This window comes from Candoia aspera, chromosome 1, assembly GCF_035149785.1.
Source record: "Candoia aspera isolate rCanAsp1 chromosome 1, rCanAsp1.hap2, whole genome shotgun sequence".
Taxonomy (NCBI): domain Eukaryota; kingdom Metazoa; phylum Chordata; class Lepidosauria; order Squamata; family Boidae; genus Candoia; species Candoia aspera.
The window spans coordinates 293,355,449-293,378,147 of NC_086153.1; the positions used below are offsets into that span (position 1 = coordinate 293,355,449).

The following is a 22,699-nucleotide window of genomic DNA, read 5'->3' on the forward strand; positions in this document are numbered from 1 at the left end:
GGTGCCTTTCTGACTGTTCTGAGATGCAGCTTTGCTGCTCTCCCTGCTCATGGGCTAGCTGTGTTTCTGTTTATTGTGTCCCTCATTGCAAAAAGCAAATATAGCGAGGGAGAAGTCAGGATGGAGGCAGAGGATGGAGGCATTTTGTATGCGGTGCCATTGGCCAGCTGGAGGGAGCACTGATCAACTCATAGAACAGTGGAGGACAGAGAGGAAGCCCTTCAAGCATTAGCAGAAAAAGACTGCAGAGTGTAGGAAGGGCAAAGCCCATGCTTGTGTGGAAACACACCACAAGAAGGTGAAGCTCTTTCAGAATTCATAATAAAGTGTCAAGGAGATTAAGACAGTAAGATTGACATTCGTTATTGTTTCTAGATTGTACATATTTATCTCAACAGGCTGCCCTTTATTGGCTTGCTACACTTATCAAGGCTGATTTTACTGCCGTCATCACATCCTACAGGTTATCATACAGTGGAGACGTAGGAAATGGTTGTTCCCATCTTCTGGAACATCCTTCCTGCTACTCTATGTAGAGGGCTCTCTTTGTGCTACGTTCGCATTCTTTCTTTGCTCAAGCTTTCCCTAATATTCAGTGTGGCATTATTTTTATCTACAATTATAAGTAGATGCTTTTTATCAACAGTTTGTTTACTGTAAGGGTTTTAACTAATTGTATAAATGACACAGAGCTTTCTGTAGAGGTAAGCTCTATACTAGTAGCGTATGCCTTCCTATTGTACTAGTAGTTTCGTTGTATAGGACAAGAATGCTTCCACCAGACTTTTGGAGCTAAATAAACAAAGCCCAGCTTTGCAATTCAGCGCTACTGCAGAAAGGGCTGGAAAAACACAGTGTATGTTGACAGTTCTGTAAGAAAAATTAAAAGAATTGGAAATCAAGGATGAAGATGTAAAGGCTGTACTTGAAACAAAAAGTAAGGCTTTGCCTCTTAACATTATGCATGAAATGCTGATTAAGTATGATACAAACTATGATCCCCTCAGCACAAATAATTCTAAGTGTAGCTTTACAAGCACACACATGTGGTATTATTTGAATTACAAAACACGCTGCCAAACATCTTTTCACAAGTTTCAGAAAAGTCAACCCACCTTTAAATGCTTAGATTGCAGTTCATATTGCATATTTGATTTTCATATTTTGAAAGGAACAACTCAGCTTTGCATTCAAGAACATTTCACATTGTTTGCCAGGTATTTCCTGTGCACATCCCATCTGAATCCCCTGGTTCTTGTAACTAATGTCTGGTGAAGAAAATCTTGTCATAATTATAGTTCTTAGCTTCGCATGCAGCCATTTTCTTCAAAAAACTGGTTTAGCTATGTTGACAATCACATTTTACACTGATTCTTTCCAGATGAAATGATACTTTTTTCATATAATATAATAAAATGTAAAGTCAGCTGTTTCCAAGACATAAAAGTGATTTATGAGACATGTACTATGTTTAGTGATGCTTTTTTTGAAGTTTTCTTTTATAGGAAGTTAATTATTAACAGCAATCAGAACCACACATTATAGAAAAATGCAAATACATTGTTTGCTTATTTTAAAAAACAATACCGCTAACACACTTGACATGGATTCTAGGCTACAATGTTTTGTTTGAATGAAGTCTGGAAAAACATAAATACTGTACTAGATTGCATATATGTGCATTTTTGCCAAACTAGTTAACACTTTAGCCAGTGACTTCATTGGTAGGTGTCAGAGTTATCACTTCCTTGAAATGCAACAGGTAGTGCACAGCTCTGAGTGTTATAATTTGAGCTACTTGCAGATCACACCATTTAGAAATGCTTTGGCTTCAGTTTGAGATTTTATGTTCATCTATAACCCCAAGAGACAGAAACATATTTTTCCCCTTAAATGAAAATCCAAAGTCTGCAAAAATTTCACCACCTGAGGTCTACAGAAAGATACATCTAGAAGTGGTAATAGAACTACCATTCTGTTCAGGTGGACTTATTCAGGAGCAGTTCCTAACTGATTATTTCCTTTGTGAAAATTCCTGAATGTTGAGTCATTCTCCCTCCACTTTCCATGCAAATTCTCTGTGAACTGACTTGGTAAAGTGGCAAAGGATTCATCAATAAATAACTTTTTGCTTAATTGGTATGATATAGCTGCCTATGAATCTCTCCATCAATCACACACGATTATGTTGGTTGATAGCTCTATTAGTACCATTAGAACACCATTACCATTAGATAGTACCATCAGAATAATCTCTATTTTGTTCATGTTCTTCTTTAATAGTAATTTTATTTAAAATTACACAATGATAAAAAAACTAATACAAACTAAAAAGAAAAAATAGAAGGTGCAGGAAAAAAAGAAAATAGAAAAGAAAGAAAAGAAAGAAAAAATAAGAATACAGTAAAGAAAAAGAACAGAAATATATAATGAAATGACTTCCTCCTTCATCACAGGTATAAACAATTTCAGTCACTTATCACCTTCTCTTAAAATACAACTGATCTCTTCTTCCCATATCCCATCTCTTATCTATAAACAAATCCTTAAAGCCTCATCATTTCAGTCCTGATCAGTAAAAGTCCATTAAGGGTTACTAGAGATAACAACATATCTATTTTAACCTTGAACATAAACCAACTTTATATTCCTTCCTTTTACTTTTAACAAACTTGATCTTTAGTCCCTTCAAATAATGTCCTAAAATTTGATTTCTTTTCATTTTTTCTTTGTCCCTTCTCACAAAATTCTTCAAAGCTTTAACAAGCCTCTCTTGTAAATCCAATATAGAAAAAATTATCCAGGACACTCTCTTGGTTTGTTATTTGCATATTCTTTTAATTATTAAGACATCAGCCAGTTTCTTTTGTATGTCCAGTGTCAAGCCAGTATTGATCTTGTCAGGTAGAACTTGTTCCTCTTCAATAACATCTTTTAAATACAGTCTATCTATAGAGGCAGACACTCTTAAAATTAACTTCTGGGTCCATTGTTCAAAAATACCCTGCAATATGTCCAATGTTAAAATATTTTGCTCCATTCTGTATTAGTAAGTCAAATTTAAGTATTCTTCTCCTTTAATTGTAAACTTTAGTTCCTTCTGGTTCCCACTAGTGTCTAATCTTCAAAGTCCCTTCCTATTATTTTTTTAAAAAAGAATTCAAAACAAAAGCATTTTCCCATGGGAAGGATTCTTATAATTAATTCCAAAATCTTATTTCAGATCCATCTGGACCCTTAGTCTCTTTGTAACTTTCCAAAATCAAAGTTCTAATCCCCCTTTTGCTGTTTATTCCAAAAGACTTTTTTAAAAAAAAAATCCTTAGATTTGTATTGAAAACTTCTTTTGCTAAGAATTGAAGAAAACTCACCCAGTGCTGTAAAACTTGTCGGTCCACAGGTTTCTAATAGCTGAAAAGCAGTTAATAAGCAATTTCCAAAAGTGATTGGAAAAGGAAGGATGCGAATCCAGTGAACTTTTGAAGGCACTGACTGTGATTTAGGCAAGATGATTATTCCCTCATCTGTCAGAAATCTAAACCTGCCAGAGACCACTATCTTGCAGTCTCCTCACGAGGAGCAGCTGTCCAGAGCACTTGTGGGCAATTTCAAGTCCAGAGAGGAATTATGAAGAGCCGGTCTACTCGCTGGCTTTTCATTCCACCACAGTTGTCAGCTCTGCTGTCTTAGGTTTGCCATTTCTTCCCCAGAAGTCCTCTCTTTGGTTCACGTTCTTGATACCTGAGGCACCCCTGAATGCTATGCTTTCTTTCTAGAACATGCCTTCTCTATGTTCTAATCTGTATGTTCAAAGGAAAATTCAGTCCGTCAGTTTATTATAGTCTTAGTCTTAGACCAGTACAAGAAGTGTGTACATGAGTGATCTGTGAGCACTTATAAATCTATCTTAAGAAATCAATAAATAAAATTTGAGACAAAATTGAAACACATCTATAAAACAACCTGACTAGAGCCCGTGAGTCCAAAAGGAGCAGGGGCACAGCCTTTGAGCCAATATCACTTTTTGTATTTGCCATCCAATACTGCAGAGGGGAGAGCATGACATTAGGTGAGAGAGAAAGCTTTCTGATGGCTGGGTGTTTCTGGTTGTGTGAAATAGCTGGCAGCATTGACAATATACTGTATCTATTGATTGTTGATGACAGGAAGGCTGGGGCCTTTCCTAGATCTGCCTGATCCTTGGTATCCTTTATCCTCTGCTTCAGGGTTTGTTTTGCCTGATCGCATACCATCCTGGGGACCAAGGAGGGAGAGGAGCCCAGACTTAGGAGTTTAGATTTAACAGCTTTAATCCAGGTACTGTAGACTGAAAGTTGTCCTGGAGAATTAATGGTGCTAGGCCTTGAGGATAAAAGTTAAGCTTTAGCCAAAGGTTAATGGATGCAAGACAAACTCTTCACTCAACTTTTATTGTGCCTGTCTCCCAGTGTTTCTCAACCCTGGCAACTTGAAGAGGTGTGCACTTCAACTCCCAGAATTCCCTGGCCAGAAAAGCTGGCCAGGGAATTCTGTGAATTGCAGTCCACACCTCTTCAAGTTGTCAGAGTTGAGAAACACTGCCGTTTCCAGCCATAGATAAGCATTTGAGATGCAGCAGGGTATCTGGAGAGCTGCTTTGATGAATTTGGATCCAAGGCAGTAAAACAACGAGCTAGAGGGCTAACTAAAGCATCTTAGCCTGAAAAAGCTTAAGTGCGGTTAGGATGTAATATCCTCCTTTGGATATTAAAAAAATTAAGAATGGCATTGGCAGATCTTTGTCCAGTGGCAGCAGAATATTTGAAGTGAAATATTCACTTTCCTTGAACCAGTGAACTACTCCTAAATATTTGAAGCAGCTCACCTGTTCTATCTTGTGACCATTAATACTCCATGAGTGGAGCCTCGGCCTCTAGGCAAGTACCATAATCTTGGTTTTTTTGACAGTTTAGTGACAGATGATCATTGCTGCAGTATTGGGCAATACAATAATGCTTTCAGAGCTCTTTTAAGGCCTATTGGTGTTCTGGAAAGAACTACAGCATCATCTGCATAAAGCAGCAGAGCTGTGCTGTGATCCCTTAGCTTGTGGGGATGGAAATTCAAATTGTTTAGACATCTCACCATACCATTGATTTAAACATTGAAAAGCAGAGGGTCAATTATCAATGATCCCCTTTTGAGTTTTAACTGGCTTTGTGAGAAATCCTTATTCTGACCTTAAGAGTCATCTGACCTTAAGAGTTGTATTAGTGTGCAAGGTTCAAATTAAGTAGAGAAGCCTACGGTTGATGAGACTTCTAGCTTCTCCTATAGTTTGGTCCTGGATATAGAACTGAAGGCTGCCTTAAGATCTATAAAGGCAGCATATAGTCATGCTGCATTGTTGGATGAGTATTTATCAATCAAGTGTAGTAGGACCAAGCATTGGTCAATGGTGCCTCTATCTTCTCTGAAACTGGCCTGCTCTTCCACTATCAGATATTCCTGATCCAGATAGTCCTTAGGTTTATTATGAAGTGCCTGGCATAAAGTTTACTGATTATGTTGAGCAGGTTAATTGGCTTGTAATTAGCAGGATTATCTCTATTTCTCTTCTTGAAGGTTGGAACTACAGTATAATTGGCTGTCCCCAGTCTTGGGGATAATGGAAAATCAGAGTTCTTTTTGGATTAATCTCTGAAAAATTAATGCATGGAATGGAATTCAGTGACACATAGATTTTACTCTTTGAATGTTGGAATATTGTTCTTAGATGGTCACAACATAAGCATTTAAACTTTTAAAAAGAAAATAAAGTTTAAATTAAGAGGAGATGCACAATTGAATCTATATTAAGTCACATTTTGAGCAAAAAATCAAACTCAAACTAACACAGAAATGTAATGAGCTGCAAATAAGTCCATAGCTGGCATGTGGGGAAGAGTCTCAAAAAAGGGTCTGTTCGATAGCTGTTTTCAGGTTTTGGACTTCTCTGCTAAGCCAGGCTAGGCTAGGGTTACCAGACGTCAAGCAAAAATAGGACATGTCCTTTTTGTCCTCATCTCCTCGGTCTGGCAGGCATAGCCTTAAAATTAAATATTGCCTTGCTTCTTGAGTATTTTGGGGGAGTTGGGGGGGCTGTTTTCACAGCAGTATTTTATTGTAAACCGCCCAGAGTCCCCTTTTTGGGAGAGATGGGAGGTGATAGAAATTTGAAGAATAAACAAACAGTAGTCATTGAAACTTTTGCGCATTGTGACCTTATAAATTGTCTGCTTCTTTCTTTCCCTCATCCATTGACAGACTTGACAGCCTAGATTTACATTATTTAATTTATTTCTTGATTCCAGCAATCAGCTTCAACCCAGCCCCTTCAAATCTATGATCACCGTAGTCTGTAGATCACATGACACGTCATATGTTTCTATGATGAAACTTGGAAAGCACATTGTTGTTGGTTCTATATTTTTGCTAGCATATGTTCTTGAAAATAAATATTTGTTGGAAAAATAATGCACGCTGGCTGGGGAATTCTGGGAGTTGAAGTCCACACAGCTTAAAGTCGCCAAAGTTGAGAAGCACTGGATTAGAATCTTGGAGGAGAGAAACCCATTATGATTTAAACCAGCCTTTCCCAACTTGGTGAATCCTGCTTCTTAGACTACAGTTCCCAGCATCATCAGCATAGTGGGAGTCACCATGTTGTAAGAGACCAGCTTAGACTATTGATCTACAGTGACCTTTTAAGGAAAAGTTTGTGTTTAAGTTCGTTATCCCACCCAGACGCTTTCTGCCTGTTTCCGTTAGTAATTTAAAAGGCTTTCTTCAGTTCTGTAAGTTGAGAGTCTCTGTTAGAAAATCGGGAAATACATGTTTTCATAAAACAATAAATACAAATCCATCTTCTAATTGCAGTAATTTAAATTACGAAAGGAACATCTGGGAGAATAGGTAACTTTAAAAAGCAAAAAAAAACAACACCCAAAATAATACTGGGAGGGTAATGTGTGTACATTGTAACCTAAGAGTTTATTCACAGCAGGCAAGAGGGACCTAGGAAAAAAAATGATGCTGGGGTGTATGTGGAATGAGATGGGGAACCAAATTAGTAACATATGTAGAAGAACCCTCCCCCCCAACATTTCACTGTTTAATTTAGCCAAGGAAAACAAATAAAAGCACTTTGTATATGAAAGCCGGAAGTTTCTCCCCATTCCCCAATATCTGCAGGTAGGATCTTTCATGTAACATGTGAATCTAGGCCTAAGGACAACCACTAGATGATAGCAAACTGTTACAGATTTCTGTCACTTTGCTGCCATCTAGTGGTCATCCAGATTGCTGCAACCCAGATGCCCTAGCCTATGAATCACTATATCCAAGTGCTTTCAGCTGCTGTTTTGGCACCCAACCCATCCTTCTGCAACTGCAGTTCTTTACAGCTGTTTTAATCACAGCCCCTGTGAATGCTCACAGCAGCGTTGCACAGTACATTGATGATTATACTTCCCAATGGCCATCACTGGGGATTGCTTGTTGAAAACAAGCACCAACTAGCTGGTGCTAACTCTTCTTTGAAAAATGGCTCTTTTGCAAAGCTCCATTCACTTCACAGTTTCTGCTGATATAACAATTGCATTTCAAAACATCTATTGGGCATCCAGACTTTAGGGAGGCAAGGGGGAATTTTCTGGTTTTTTAGCTCTACTGAAACCATTTTGAGTTGGCACATTGATCTTGGAAGTTACAATATTTTATGTAATGTCACTATAGTCTCTCCTTCCTAGGAAGTACTATTCATTCCATGATGCTAATACCTCCCTGATACTTAAATTTATTTTTACTGCTCCTTTTGTTGGGTAGGCAACCTTCTTTCTTTGTTGGATCCATAGATCAAAACAAACAGGATATACACTGTGTAAAAAAAAAAAATCCCCTCTCCAAGGGTGGTGGTTGTAGAAGTCATATAAAACTCCATACATCTGTAACATCTGTATCTTTCTCTTCTGTAAGCTTATGGAAAGGTGGACTGTACTTACCATTTTGATAGAGATTCTATTTGTGTTTCAATCTTTGGCTTACAAGGCTGCATGAGGCCCCCAGAAACTGTGCTGACAAATTTTGGCAATAAACTTCTAAAAACCAATGTGTATTTTCTCATTTTTAGCAAAAAAAAAAAAAAAAAAACTAGAAAAGGGTATACGTGTTTTTACTTAGCTTTAACTCAACAGAATTGAAAATTAAAATTAAACCCAAACAGTAAAAAATTAATGGCAACAACAAAAACAGAAAAATCCAGCTCTATCAGTTTTGAAGTTTATCACCTGGCCAATACCAATTTGACCTCAGCTGCCCAATATATGATCAACTGTCAAAAGTCTACCTGTCCTTGTAAGCCCTATCCCAATAATTTATTTGCTAGTATGAGAAACCAGAGAACTGGACTATAAAAGTCATAGGTGCTCTGAATTTGGGGGTAAATTAATGGACCTGGATATTCTTCTTTGTTTTTCCTAGCTACAGTTCTTTACACTTTGTTGAAAACTGTTTCTGAACATTTTTGCTCCCCAACCCCCAAAAGTGCACTTTGGAGAAGATTTGTTTAACAGCATGGAAAGAGGGCCTTCAAAAAGCATATGACACAGATGAATAACATGGAAAGGAAAAGAGGGGCATATCCTATCTAGAGGCATCTTAGCTAGCCTCTATCAGAGACAGATGGTCTTTCTGTCTGACTAAATAGGGACTATCTGATGGAATGCCAGGGTCATCCTCAATGAATGGGCGTGCTATGACCTCTTATCTGCTTTCACCCCTTCAGTGAGGATGAACCTGGCATTCCATCAGACTTTGCAAATGATCAACATTTTTTTTAAAAAAGAACCCTTGCTCTTCCCAATTCTTCAGGCATCTTATCTCCTATTTTTATTTTGGAAAGTACTGCATGAATTTGCCAGTTCACTTATCTTATTGACTGTATTTGATTTATATCTCTACTTTCTTGCAAATAACTTGTTCTCCCATTTTTTAATCTCAACAATAATTCTGGAAGATCTAGTAGGCTGACAAGACTGGCTTAATTTCCACCCAGAGACATTCAGGGCTGAGTAACAAATTGAACCTGACTTTCTCAAGTCCGATACTCCTGACTTGTTTTTCCCACCCGGGTGAAGCTCAGAAGTATGGGACTTCAATTCCTAGAATTCCCTGCCAAGGAGGATGAACTGGGAATTTTGTTGGAGACATTGTTAGGAGTGAGCTTTGGACAGTGTTTCTCAAGTCTGGCAACTTTAAGACATGTGGACTTCAATTCCCACAATTTTCCAACCAGCATGCTGGCTGGAGAATTGTGGGAACTGAAGTCCAGAAAGTCCACATGTCTTAAAGTTGCCAGACTTGAGAAACTCTGGCTTAGGATTTAGCATGGGCATTCACAGGGTAGAAGCAAGGAGGGGCAAATGACAATGCATATGTGATGATACATTATGCAAATGCCATGGCATATATACATAACCATGGCATTTGCGGGAAGACATCATCATGAGTCTGCTGTCATTCTGGTGTCTTTGTTTGTTATGGATGCCATACAATGTTCTACTTCAAACCTGCAGGACCAGATTTTTCAAGGTACTTTCCCAAAGCAGAAGGATTTGTCGGGCTAAACACAGCAGGCTTACTGCTCTGAAACCAGGTGATTGGTCTTTACTTTTAAAACCATGGTAATATTTCTGAAAACTCAAAAAACAAAAAATCTGTTGGCAAAACTAGGAGTCTCTAGTAAACCAGCTAGCATTTGCTACTTAAAATGGTATTTATGAACACAGCAGATAAAACATTGACAAATTTGGTTCTCTCCAGTTTTAATCAGTCTTTACTCTTTCTAAATGATTAACAGAAAAATGCATCAAAAATGATCTCAACAATTATTTATAGCATCTGACCATGCTAAAAGGATTTTCTTTGTTCAATACTTTGACTAATTCTCAGTTTCAAGCTTTTACCATAATAAACATCAGATTCTGTTTATGCTTGCTATAAACTTGTCAGTCCTCAATAAACAGATGAATTCCACTGGCTAGTTTTGCTGTCAAAGAACTGCCAAAGTGCACACCAGCTCTTAAATTAAATGCTGTCACATCCAGAGAGGTTCAGCTGTAGAAGTCCTATTTGGAATAACTCATCCAACACTTAGCCTCGCTACTGAGGATGGATATTATGTCATCAGCATCTACTGGAAAGTTCTAAAGGAATTTTACAAACAGTCTGCCTCTCTTTAACAAAAAACTAATGTGACCTTTAATACACTGTTAGACAGAGCCTGACTCTAGTAAGTCTCAATTAAATTTTATGTTTTGTGGCTCCCATTTTCTTGTAATACATGGACAAAGTTCAAGGGATGACTTCTACTTTGAAGATTTAAATTCCCTATTGAGAGAGTTTATTTCTACCTAGAGAACACTTTGGAGATTGTGTTTTTGAACTGGCCGGCAGACGTTGAGGGCAGAAGGAGACTTTGCAAACTCTGAAAAGCTTCATGTAAGATTCCTGTGATTTCTAAACATTTTTTCCTGAAGATTTTAGACACTTTATTTAAATAGTGGCATTAATACCCCTTTTTCTATGATAGATATTCCAGGCTGCTACCATCTCTCCAGGGTAGTAATCTCCAAACACATTCCTTGTTATTTCCAGCAAGGATGAACCATATCCATACTTGCTGCATTAGTTGGAAATATTGGGAATTGCAGTGCAAAACACATAGGGAACATAATTTGGAGAAATCTGCCATGACCAATTCATTTCAAAAATCAAAGAAAAGCAATATATTATCCTAGATTCAAATGTGTTCACACACAACTTCCATGTGCTGTGCATGCCTAACTACTTTTTTCCTGACACAGGCTTTTTCACTTGTTTGTTTGTTGTTTATTCGTTTAGTCATTTCCGACTCTTCATGACTTCATGGACCAGCCCACGCCAGAGCTTCCTGTCAGTCGTCGACACCCCCAGCTCCGCCAGGGATGAGTCCGTCACCTCTAGAATATCATCCATCCACCTTGCCCTTGGTCGGCCCCTCTTCCTTTTGCCCTCCACTCTCCCTAGCATCAGCATCTTCTCCAGGCTGTCCTGTCTTCTCATTATGTGGCCAAAGTATTTCAGTTTTGCCTTTAATATCATTCCCTCAAGTGAGCAGTCTGGCTTGATTTCCTGGAGGATGGACTGGTTTGATCTTCTTGCAGTCCAAGGCACTCTCAGAATTTTCCTCCAACACCACAGTTCCAAAGCATCGATCTTCCTTCGCTCAGCCTTCCTTATGGTCCAGCTCTCGCAGCCATATGTTACTACGGGGAACACCATTGCTTTAACTATGCGGACCTTTGTTGTCAGTGTGATGTCTCTGCTCTTAACTATTTTATCGAGATTTGTCATTGCTGTTCTCCCAAGGAGAACTTGTTTGTACTTACTGGATTATATCCCACCTTCAAGGTCTCCAGAATTCTTTAAACTCCTCTGATTTATACAAACCATTTGGGGATTCAGAAGATATAGTATGGTACTGAACGTTGAAGCACTTTTATACCAAATTGGACTTGGTTAGGGGATGTCAAAAGAACGATCTGGTAGTTTTTGAGATGACAGATAATTTTCTGAAAGTTAAGACAGGGAAAAGGAGAAAGACACATGTCTGTGCCAGACCATATGAACAGCACATTAAGAATCCCACAGAAGCAAAAGATACTTCTGCTATTCTCCTCTTCCTCCAATACTTTTTTACTTCCACAGCCAGAACAACAAACTGGACACTACTAGATATGAGATATTGATGTTCCTTGGGGCTCAGCAGTTGCTTAGAAGGGCTTTTGCCCAGCTCAGTCCCTTTCTTCTCAAAAAGACCATTGCCTGCTCTTGCACTTCTGCATCGCCCAACTTCATTCTCTTTGGTTCTGTGATGCCAACCTGATCTTTCTCATATTTGGCTTGTCCCCTTGACATAGCTCGATACTCTTCCGATGTCAATTTTGTTTAACAGGCTCAGGGTTTGTATTGGCTTGGCCTCTGCCCCCGGTCTCACCTTAACTGCCAATGTGGCGTAGTAGTTAAGGCATTGGATTAGGAGTAGGGAGGCTCATGTTCCAGTCCACTCTCAGCCGTGCCCATTCATCTCTCTTAGTTATTTTCTCTCTGCCCAACTTATCTCACAGGGTTGTTGTTGTGGGGGAAAATAGGACAAATACTATGTAATTGCCTTGAGCTCCTGGACAAAGGACCAAATAAATAAATTGTGGCCCTGCGTAGACTGCTTTCTGATTTAGATACATACAAGAAAGTAAATCTGACTAAAGGAGAAGCAGAAAATTTTTAGCACTTTGATTTATTCGGTAGCTGAGCTCTACTACCAATTGGTAGAGCTATGATTTAAAAGTGAGCCAATAACATAAAGCAAATGACATGGGGAGGGATAAATACCCTCACATGTTACAAGTACTAAAAATACCAAAAAAGAAAAAGCATGACATGTTTAAAAATCAGCCACTCAAATTTGGCTGCCCGATGTGGGTCTCCAAGGGTTGCTCATGGGCACAGTGATGATGGGGAGAGGATTCAGTAGAGCCCATAAGTCTTGGTTTGCCAATGCCTGAACTAAAGAGGAGCCACAGGAGTTTGAAGAAATGGCTCTTTTTCTCTCCTATGAGCACTGAAGTGCACTGATTGTCATGGGTAGGATATTCAACATACTGTAATATATTCCAGGCCAACCTTATACAATCCATCCACTCAAGGCTGGAAATCACAATCTATTGCTTGATTCTTCTTCCACTAACGGTCATCTTCTTTGGTTGGCTTTGAGTCTATGATGTCCATTAATCAGAAACCATTCAAGGACTGCAGGACTATTTTAATGGTCCTCTTTGTGTGCTTTCAATCCAAGTGGTGAATGTTTGTGCAACTGAAATGCTTTTACTTTTAACAACGACACCATCTCAGTGTTTCTTTTACTCCTCCAAAAGCAGGTGCATGCCTGCTTATTGCAATGGTGCATGCCACATCCGTGACCTTTTGTGCTGGTCTGTATGGCTAAAAGCGGGTTAACTGTGAAGGAACATCATCTCCCAGTATGGTAATCTTTGGAGCTTGGTCAAGATAGTGGCCTGTGTTTGTAGTTGTCTGGATTTCCCGCCTTAATTGTGTATTTCTATGAAACAAAAATGTTGATATTTCTCTTAAATAGCAAAGGGTTGCTTATTGCTTTACAATTTGTACTTGGGTAAAGTAAGCCAAATATAATATTGGGTACACAATAAGTCAGCTTTGAAGTGCACATCTGTGTAGAAATGGCCACTTTTCCCTTCAAAACATGCATAGCTCTCATGTGGGAAAGGTCTCGATATATTTTTAATACTGTTTTTGTACCTGTCTGACATAACAAAGGCAAGATCACACAACTGTTTTATTTTTTTCCCAATGCATTCTGGCATGCCAAAAAATCATGGGAGGAAAAATGTTTTATTTTATTTTTGAAAAGGAAAAAAATAAGCTGCTTTTGAACATACTTCAATGGCTCTGGAGGAAAAAAAAAAGAACATTCTCAAATCCCAGGTTTTTTTTTCTGACCAAACTCTTCTTAATCTATCAGTATAAAGCAGAAGTAAATGTTATTACAAATTCTGCTATCTGTGATACATTCCTGGCCCATGCTTCTGTGATCTCCTTAAGATATGGTGAAATTGTAATTCAACAAAATTAAATAAAATACAGTGCTTCTTTCTACATGCCCCTAGTGCTGAAATCCTGCAATAAACTATATTCAGATAAAGTAACCAAATATGAAAGCCAGCTATTCAGCATGTTTATTTGTTTGTTTGTTTGTTTGTTTTATATCCCGCCTTTATTATTTTTATAAATAACTCAAGGCAGTGAACATACGAGAAATACTCCTTCCTCCTCCTATTTTCCCCACAACAGCAACCCTGTGAGGTGAGTTGGGCTGAGAGAGAGTGACCGGCCCCAGGTCACCCAGCCAGCTTTCATGCCTAAGGCAGTTATTGACTGTCAATTAACAAGACTTTTACATTTCTTAAATGTTTCCAATAAACTAGTTAAACAGGCTTCCCATGGGAATTAATTCCACAGAAAAGATGCTGCTACCAGAGGATACTGGTATTACTTCTCTGAGTTTAAAATTTTCAGGTACAGTAGGCTTTTACAATAGCAGAAATACAGAAAAGGAACAATCGTGTCCTATGAATCCAGGCAAAGAAGCCGCATTCCTTGAATTGCTCAGCATTTTTTGTTAAACAAACAAACAAAAAAAAGAAACCTTTTTTTCTTTCTGTAGTGAAAATACCCCAATGTTCCTTCTCTCCATGAACTGGGGAACACCAAGATCTAAAAAGAAAACAAAATTCTTCATGCTTTCTTCCTGTCAACATTGTGGCCCACCAGTCATTGATGGTGAGATTTCTAAGCAGCTCTCATACAGACTAACACCAGCACAAAAGTTTTCATTTATTATTTGGCAGTAACTAAGCCCACGAAAGGACTTGCAGAGAGTCTCATTAGAAAGGCCTATGTCTGCTTGTGTTAAAAAAGTAAGTGTTACAGTTACTAATCTTTGGTGATGACAGAGTAAAGTCTAGAAGCAGATGCTATTCAAAAGGCTATTGTCCTCTTCTTCCATACCAAGATTTAGTAAGTTGTTTTTATATTGTTTTAAGAACTACCTGCTATTACCAGTATGAAAAAGACCATGCCTGAAGTCATTTTTTTCAGACTAGCAGATCACAGCAGAAAGAATAATATTTGATACCTTGAGTAAATGCTTGCAAGCAAATGAGACAGGTTATGAAGCAGATTGAGGGACTGAAAGGCAGTATCAGACCTGCTGTATGTGTGAGGAGGGCTATAACAAAATGGAAAGTCAATTCAAATGTTTGAAGTATCGTGGTTTGTTCAACGGTGGAAGTAGAAGCATTTGCTCTCTACCTTGTGGACACCCAAGTTTATTTGTGTTAGCCATGGGTTCATGAGGATCCAGGGAGAGGTGAATGCATGTTGACATTTTGGTACAGTGTCACCAGCCTTGAAGGAGGTAGCAACATACCATTGCTGAAAAAGCCCTTTCTGAACCCAGAACATTATACTAACTACTGCCCAGTGACAAATATTGTTTTGGGGGTAAGGTTCTTGAGAGGATGGTATCTGTGCACTTACAGATGTTATTGGAGGATACAAATTATCTTTACTTTTTTCAGTCTGGGTTTAGACTTGATTTTGAACAGAATCAACCTTCAGTGCCTGATGGATCATCTCCTGTAGGAAGGAGACAAATGAGTAATATTCGGCTGATTGCACTTGATTTGATTGTTTTGGAACTCTCCCCCATTGTATCTGTGAGGTGGCATTCTCATATCCTCCGTGCTTGAGTTTGTGGTTATTCCCATAGGTGAAAGAGTCCACCAGGGTAGGTAGTTACACAGCCACTGCCTGTTCTTGAACAGGGAAGACACAGCTTCCAAGACCCTAGGTGGAGCAAAACAGGAGATCTTCATTCTCCAGGAATAAGTTTTTTAAACAGACGGCTAGTGCTTCATGATTGATCAAAGTCTGAACAAACAGACAATGCAATAGAGAGTATAACCAGACAAACACATTAAAGCCCTTGAGCCAGGAGAGAATTATCTCAGAATAAAATTTGCTGGCCCAATTGAAAAGCCCTATTCTCCTTTGATAATAAGGCCAGAAAATAATGCCCCCCTAGGCTATAAGGAAAGGGACTGCTTTATTCTCCTACCACTGCTTACCTGTGGGTAAACAACCACCAACCACTCTCCTTAATGTTGGGTGGCGTTGGGAAGGTATAGACAGGTGCTTGGCATGGCATATTTAGATAAGGGTTAAGTCACACAATAACAAGTAATAGGTATGGAGATATTCTGTGCTTGTGACCTTCAATTAGGCTATTTCTGAACAAGCTCTAGGGTTCTTCTGAAAGAGAGCTAAACTCCTACTCAAAATAGCCCAGCTGACCAGCCATAGGCATGGAGGAGGGTATGGGTTGAAATGAAGAGTGATCAACAACATACAAGCTCTTCTGAAAGAGTTGGACCTCTGTCCCAAAATAATCTGATTGACAGGAAACAGGTACAGAGGATGGACATAAGGTAAAACAGGAAGGAACAACTGGTAATGAGTGAGCTAGTGGTGCAAGGGAATGGCAATGAATGGCAGTGAGCCTAATTCTGACCTCGTGGTCAACAGATCTGGAAGTAGCCCATGGACACCCATGTAGCTGGAATGAAATAGAAAAAATAACAGCCCCTCTGGATAATCAAAATAATAAACAATACAGCCATGTGAAACCCCTTGTTGGCAGAAGCAGTGGAAAGGCAGTCCTACACTCGATGATGATGAAACTAACAAAATCAGCTCTCTTCCCTGGTTTAAATTAACCTTCAGGGCAGCACAGGTCTAGCATTCTCAACCTGTGTTAAAAACAGATCTAGTGCTGTTTCAAGAGAGCTCTGAACCTGTGTATACAAGAAGCTGTGTAAGACCTGAGAAGCACTTCAGAAACCCAAAGTCAGGCATTAGGTAGGCAGATGCCTCTGTAGAAGCCAGGTATCTGGTCTTTCCTGCTATTCAATCCAATATGGCTATGGGGGGTAATTCCCAAAAACTGGAGGGAGGGTGCCTGCCCCATAGCAACCTAAAGTCACAAATAGGAACTGGGCAGCTTCCACCTTCAATCACGTCAGCAGCTGCATTGTCAGTGAAGGGTGCTAGATTGTATCTAAGATCAACATTATATCTGGAGAAAAGGGAAACCTCTGGAGGACTTTAAGCTGCTTCATCTGTGGGCTGGGGATGAGAAGAACATACTGTAATGTCATAAGGAGATGGCATGTAAAAGTGGCTGAGGGCATGTTTATGCTGCAGTTAGGGGGATGTGAGGATGAGCCCAGAGTGACCAAAAATGGGAGCAGATAGCTCTTAAAAGAAATAAATAATTCCTCATGTAACTATCCCTGCCAACTTTACCTTTGCCTTCCAGTTTCTACAGGCTTTGGGTATGAATTCTGAGGGTATGAATTTATTTATTTATTTTGTATGGCATAGTAGAATTACTCGCATTATTGCATAAAAGTTCACAGAACAATATATAAAATGTGTATAAAATATAAAACATTGGGACAATAGATTATTTTAAAAACATGCAATACAAATAATGAGTAAAATTATAAATAGAATTAACTTATGTATGAGCAGTTACTAGAGTTTTCTCCAGGTTCTTGTATTCTGCAGGCCACTAGCCAAGACTGACTGAGAAGGAAGAAACTCCTTAACTTCCTTTCCCCCCAAATTCCAATTGCCTGCCACTCATGTGACTATTTAAGCATTCTTAAGAGACCTCAGCTAGCCAGCATGCCACTCCAGCTTGAGTTGGTACATTTCATCCTTTCTATCTTTTAGTTTCTATTAAATGTCTTAAAAATAATGATGTGATAGAAAATGTTTATAAAACCAACAGTAAATACATAATGTGTGTACATAACGTGCCTGGGGGCTGTTGGGGTCTGGATGGGGAACAACAGGCTTCAGCTGAACCCTGGTAAGATGGAGTGGCTGTGAGTTAACAGCCCCTCGTCTCCTAGGAATTTGCCATCTTTGGTTCTGGATGGGGTTGCACTGCCCCAGGCAGATCCAGTGCATAACTTGGGGGTCCTCTTGGACTCACAACTCCTGCTCGAAGAGCAGGTGGCAGTTGTGGCCAGAAGGGCCTTTGCGCAACTTTGTGTTGTGCACCAGTTCCTCCCCTTCCTGGAGCGAGAGGCCCTTCAAACGGTCACTCACGCCCTGGTCATCTCCCATATAGACTACTGTAATGCACTCTACATGGGGCTACCCTTGAAGAGTATCCGGAAGCTACAGCTGGTCCAAAATGCAGCCGTGCGGGCAGTTTTTTGTGCCTCAAGATCAGCACATATAACTCCCTTGCTCCGCGAGCTGCATTAGGTGCCAGTTTGCTTCTGGGTCCAATTCAAGGTGTTGGTTATCACCTTTAAAGCCCTACATGGCATGGGGCCAGGCTACCTGAGGGACCACCTCTTCCCCGTTACATCAACCCCTCCCACCCGATCATGCAGAGAGTGCATGCTGTGGACCCCGTCTGCAAGAGAATTCCATCTGGGGGGTCCAGGAGGTGGGCCTTCTCTGCAGCAGCTCCCGCCCTTTGGAACATCCTTCCCCCGGAAGTAAGGTTGGCCTCCTCTCTTCTGGACTTCAGGAAACGGCTGAAGACCTGGTTTTGTCACCATGACTGGAGTGGGGAGAGGAAGAGCCACTCTTGGGGCTGGTTGGTTCCCTAGTCCTGCCGGAACCAGTTCCAGTCCCCTTTGGGTGGAATTAGATCTGCCATCACTTGGATTTTATTATATTTTATCTGTATATTTATTGATATTATTCTGATTTTATTGTATTTTATACTGTTTTATTGTGAACCGCCCAGGGTCCCCCGAGTGGGGGAGATGGGCAGTAATAAAAATATGACAAATAAATAAATAAATAAATAATGAAGTAAAATAAAAGAGGAGAGGGATCCATGTGAGAGGCTTATCATGGGGTCTAGGGAGGAAAACCCTGGTTTCCCATTATTTGTACACCTGGCCAGTGGTGCTATTGCTCACATCATTGCCACTTCCAACATTAAATAATTCAGAGAGTTAGCACCGGTAGCTGCAATCCTATCAAATCTACTTACCTTAGATCAGTGTTTTTCAGACTTGGTAACTTTAAGAGGTGTGGACTTCAGCTCCCACAATTCCCTAGCCAGCATGGGTTGAAGAGTTGCCAAGTCTGAAAAATACTGCTCTAAATTGTGATAGACTTAGCCTAGAGTCCACCACAATCTAGATACCATCTGAACTGGATGTGGGCTTATAGCCCATCTGATGAACATCCCAAGTATAAGAAAGAAAGAGCTAGAACATTAATAACAAATGGCTGTCCAACCTAGTCCTAAATACTTTCATAAAGAAGTCTCTTAATCTCTAGGTCAGGAGTAGGAAATACTTTTCCTCCAGGTTTTGCAGTTTTATTTTATTCTTAAACTTGTTTTGGCTTCTGAGGTCCACTACTGATAATGGAATGATATTACTAGACTGTGTGGGGCTGAGATTTCAGGCCCTTTTTCCCTTGATTTTGGAAACAGTTCATTTTTTTGTCTTACACAAAACAGATATTTTATTACCCTAGAGATTGAGCATAACTATTTTAAGCTTCAAACCATGAAAAGGGAAAAAGCAAGAGAGAGGGGATCATGCTGCAAATTTTGGCAGTGTATTTGGGGGGGGCAGCTTTAGAGACCGCAGAAATGGGAGCCTGCAGATTGCTTCCCTCCTGCTCTAGATAATTGGTCCCACTTTAGAACTGCACGTACTTTTCTCCTTATGATATGATAAGGCTGTTTCTAGTCATGATGTTCTAATTATCCAAAAAAGTTGTTGTTAATTGCCTAGAAGCATCTGTTAATACTCTTGGGACAATAGGGGAACTGGACCTCTAAACTAAGGTTACATTTCAAGGAATCTTTTCTTATTTTTCTTTTGTTTAAATGTGACGTACATTTATCTCATGTGATGTTAGTAAAATAGCATGTTATCATGAACTTTCTCACAATAAAAATGCAAAAAATGATTCCATGCTCCTATATATACCTGCTTTCTTAGTTTCTTAATATTACTGCAAGAAGCGCTTGTAATACATAACACTCATCATTCAGTAATAGTTAATAAAACCACATCCTTTTCATGTTAATAAGGAAATTGTCCTAACAGCCAGGAACCACACTGAGACAAAGAGTAGGTCTCTAGTGTTTATTACTGCTACATGAGACAGAAAATCCTAACACGCTGAAGAAGCGTGGGAAAAACCCAGACAGATAAACCCCAAAAGTTAAGGTGGGTCTGATCTGTGTCTCTTTGAATGGCTGCTTAACTCCTCAGTACTACGCATGCGTTTTCCCCCCTGGATAGGGGCCCCCTCCTGCTCACCCTCAGTGCTCATGACATCAATACTGTAAACACTTCAGGCCCACTCACATAAAACTTTACATACCAGAAGCACCTCAGTTGGTTAAAAAATATTCTAAGTGCTATGAAGGACCTAGTATGCATTCTCTACCTATGGCCAGCAACTTAGAACTCCAACTCAGAATGAAAAACAAGGTACAAATATGAAATGAATGCAATGCAATGCAACGCAATCATGTTTTTAAGAAGTAAAAATAATAAAATTAAAATTGATGCTGGTATTCTTACCCTTCTGTCTGGAATATGGTTTTAAAACTGTCTCCCAGGCTCTTGTACCCGGAGGGATCATATTTTCCTCTTTGAATCTGGAACCTATGAAAGTAGTGAGTGAAAACTTAGAAGCTGTAAAAGGATTTTAAAATATAAATTTTACAAGTTTTGTAAAGACTTTCCTGAATGTTATGTTCATATTTCATCTCTTACTTCCTTGTCCTGTGTTGGATGTTAAATTATGCATTATTTCAGGTACTTCTCAGGGATGTAAAAGAAATCTGCTATGGCTTTCTTTCAAGTGAATTAACATAGTCCACCAACACAGGATCTATTACAGCATAAACAGGAACAGACATTATGGAACCCATAAGTGTCTGCCTTAAATATTTTCTAAAGTATTTCCTAAATACTTTCCTATAAAATATTTTCTTAAAATATCTACATTAGTGGCAAACCAACATACTTTGATACAGAAGAATGTATCCAAAAAAAGAAAAATCTGTACAAAACAGTATATATGAGGGACAGTAGTATACAAATGTGTACTGCATGTTAGAGAATGTTCCATGCAGACCCATATCCTGTATCAAGAAAAGGTATTATAATACACTTCTTAGACCTGAGAAAGAGGATGGTTGTTTGCAATGATCAGGGGCTGGAATATCTGCCCATTCCTCCTGCATCAGGGAAGCAAGTAGCAACCTCGCCACTGCTTTAACAGACAATCAGCAGAAGGATGAAAAAATCCCTCCCTAGCAAACTTATTGATAAATGAGGAACTAAACTCACACATATCCAGTTAATCTCCTTTTTCATTTCAATGAATCTGATTAATAAGACTTGGTGAGAATTGCACATTCTTGGTTGTGGGTTGCTGCTAGGGGGCTTAACAGGTCATTACAATATTTTTTTTAATTCACAGAAAATGGGATGGAACAGATCTGATAGCATGTCTTACTGAGATGGCCTAGATTTAAACTGATCTGCACCTCCTTATTTTATATCCCATAAAATGCCATGCACACCAAAGGTACTATGTAAACCACAGTATACCAAATAAATACACATTATTTTGACCAGAGTACACATTTAATCTATGTAGGACCTGCATCCCAAACCAACAGGATGCCTCCAAGATCAAACTTTACACTTTGTACAAAGTAGTAAATTATGTTCTCAGAACTAAATCAAAATACAGCTTAAATTTTCTACCATATCATAGTCTCATGGCGTTTAAACATCTCTCGTATTGTCTCTTTCAAGTTATTACAGCACCATTACTAAATAAGTTCAGATTTTACATGAAACAGAATTCTTAGGGCAGTGATCCTTTCCAGTATTCCAGTTTTGATAGAAAATAAAGATAATGATTCAAGACTTCAAAGATGCAATCCTTTTACTAGCTCTAAATCAGGATGATCTATATTCTTTTTCCTCCCCCTTTATTATATTAGAAATTTTGATGCATTATATTGTTTCAGTACAATCATATTTTGCAGTATTAATTAAAATTATTAACATTCTATTCTTTAGATGACTTGGAGTATTGGAAATTAAAAAAGAGAAAGAAATAATCTATATTAATTACAATTTAGGGTATCTATATTACAAGCAATGAGATATATGCTTACAGCAGTGAGAATAAATGTTGCTCAGCACTGAAAGAAAGATACAATTCTGAAAATATGTGACTGGGAACTTAAACTAGGAGAATATGCGGAAATGGAAAAACTAACAGTATATATACACAATAAAAGTTTAACCAAATTTAAAAATGAATGGCTCCCACACATACAATAAATCACACAGCACAGCAAATATAATCACTTACAGTTCAACTTCTAAGGGGGGATTAAATGTCTACAACAGGGTAAAATAGCAGATAGGAATACAGTTCCTTTTTTCAAATTATTTTTTGGTGTTTTAATTTTTGTTAAATTTGCTTCGCTGATATATTACACACTTATATAAAGCAATTATACAATAGAGACTTTAATACTAAGCAATCAGCTCAAGATTGAAACCTTCATTGTACAACGAATACTTCGATGTAATCTGTAGCAATTTCTTTCTTTCTAATGTTATACTCAATTTTGTATATTCTTTTGTTAACCTGCAAACTAGATAAGGAAAAAGAGGTTGGATATTAAAAATGAACAGCATTTTTAAAGCAATTTATCAATATGATTTTACCAACTATGAATTGATTATGATCCCTTTTAGTGATCAATTATGGATAATGAATACTGAGTCAAACAAGCCGCTTTAGATCAGTTCACACCATGAGTTGAAGTACAGTCCTCCCTCAGACACGAGTCACAAGGCCTCAGGGTGTGATTCTAGGGACCTTCAGATGAACAGATATGTCTGCACACAAAGCTTACATGTAGGTTTTGTTTCCCCATAAATTCCAG

General features: G+C 38.7%; 1 protein-coding gene across 2 annotated transcripts in view; it reads right to left on the bottom strand.

The window, feature by feature from the left end:
* The window catches only part of SLC25A21 (solute carrier family 25 member 21), a 318,179-nt gene that overhangs the window by 57,305 nt on the left and 238,175 nt on the right, over nucleotides 1-22,699 (bottom strand). For both annotated transcript variants that reach the window (XM_063290059.1, XM_063290058.1), the window contains exon 3: nucleotides 20,301-20,384. In XM_063290059.1, coding sequence (XP_063146129.1) covers nucleotides 20,301-20,384 — 84 coding nt within the window. The remainder of the gene's footprint in view (nucleotides 1-20,300; nucleotides 20,385-22,699) is intronic.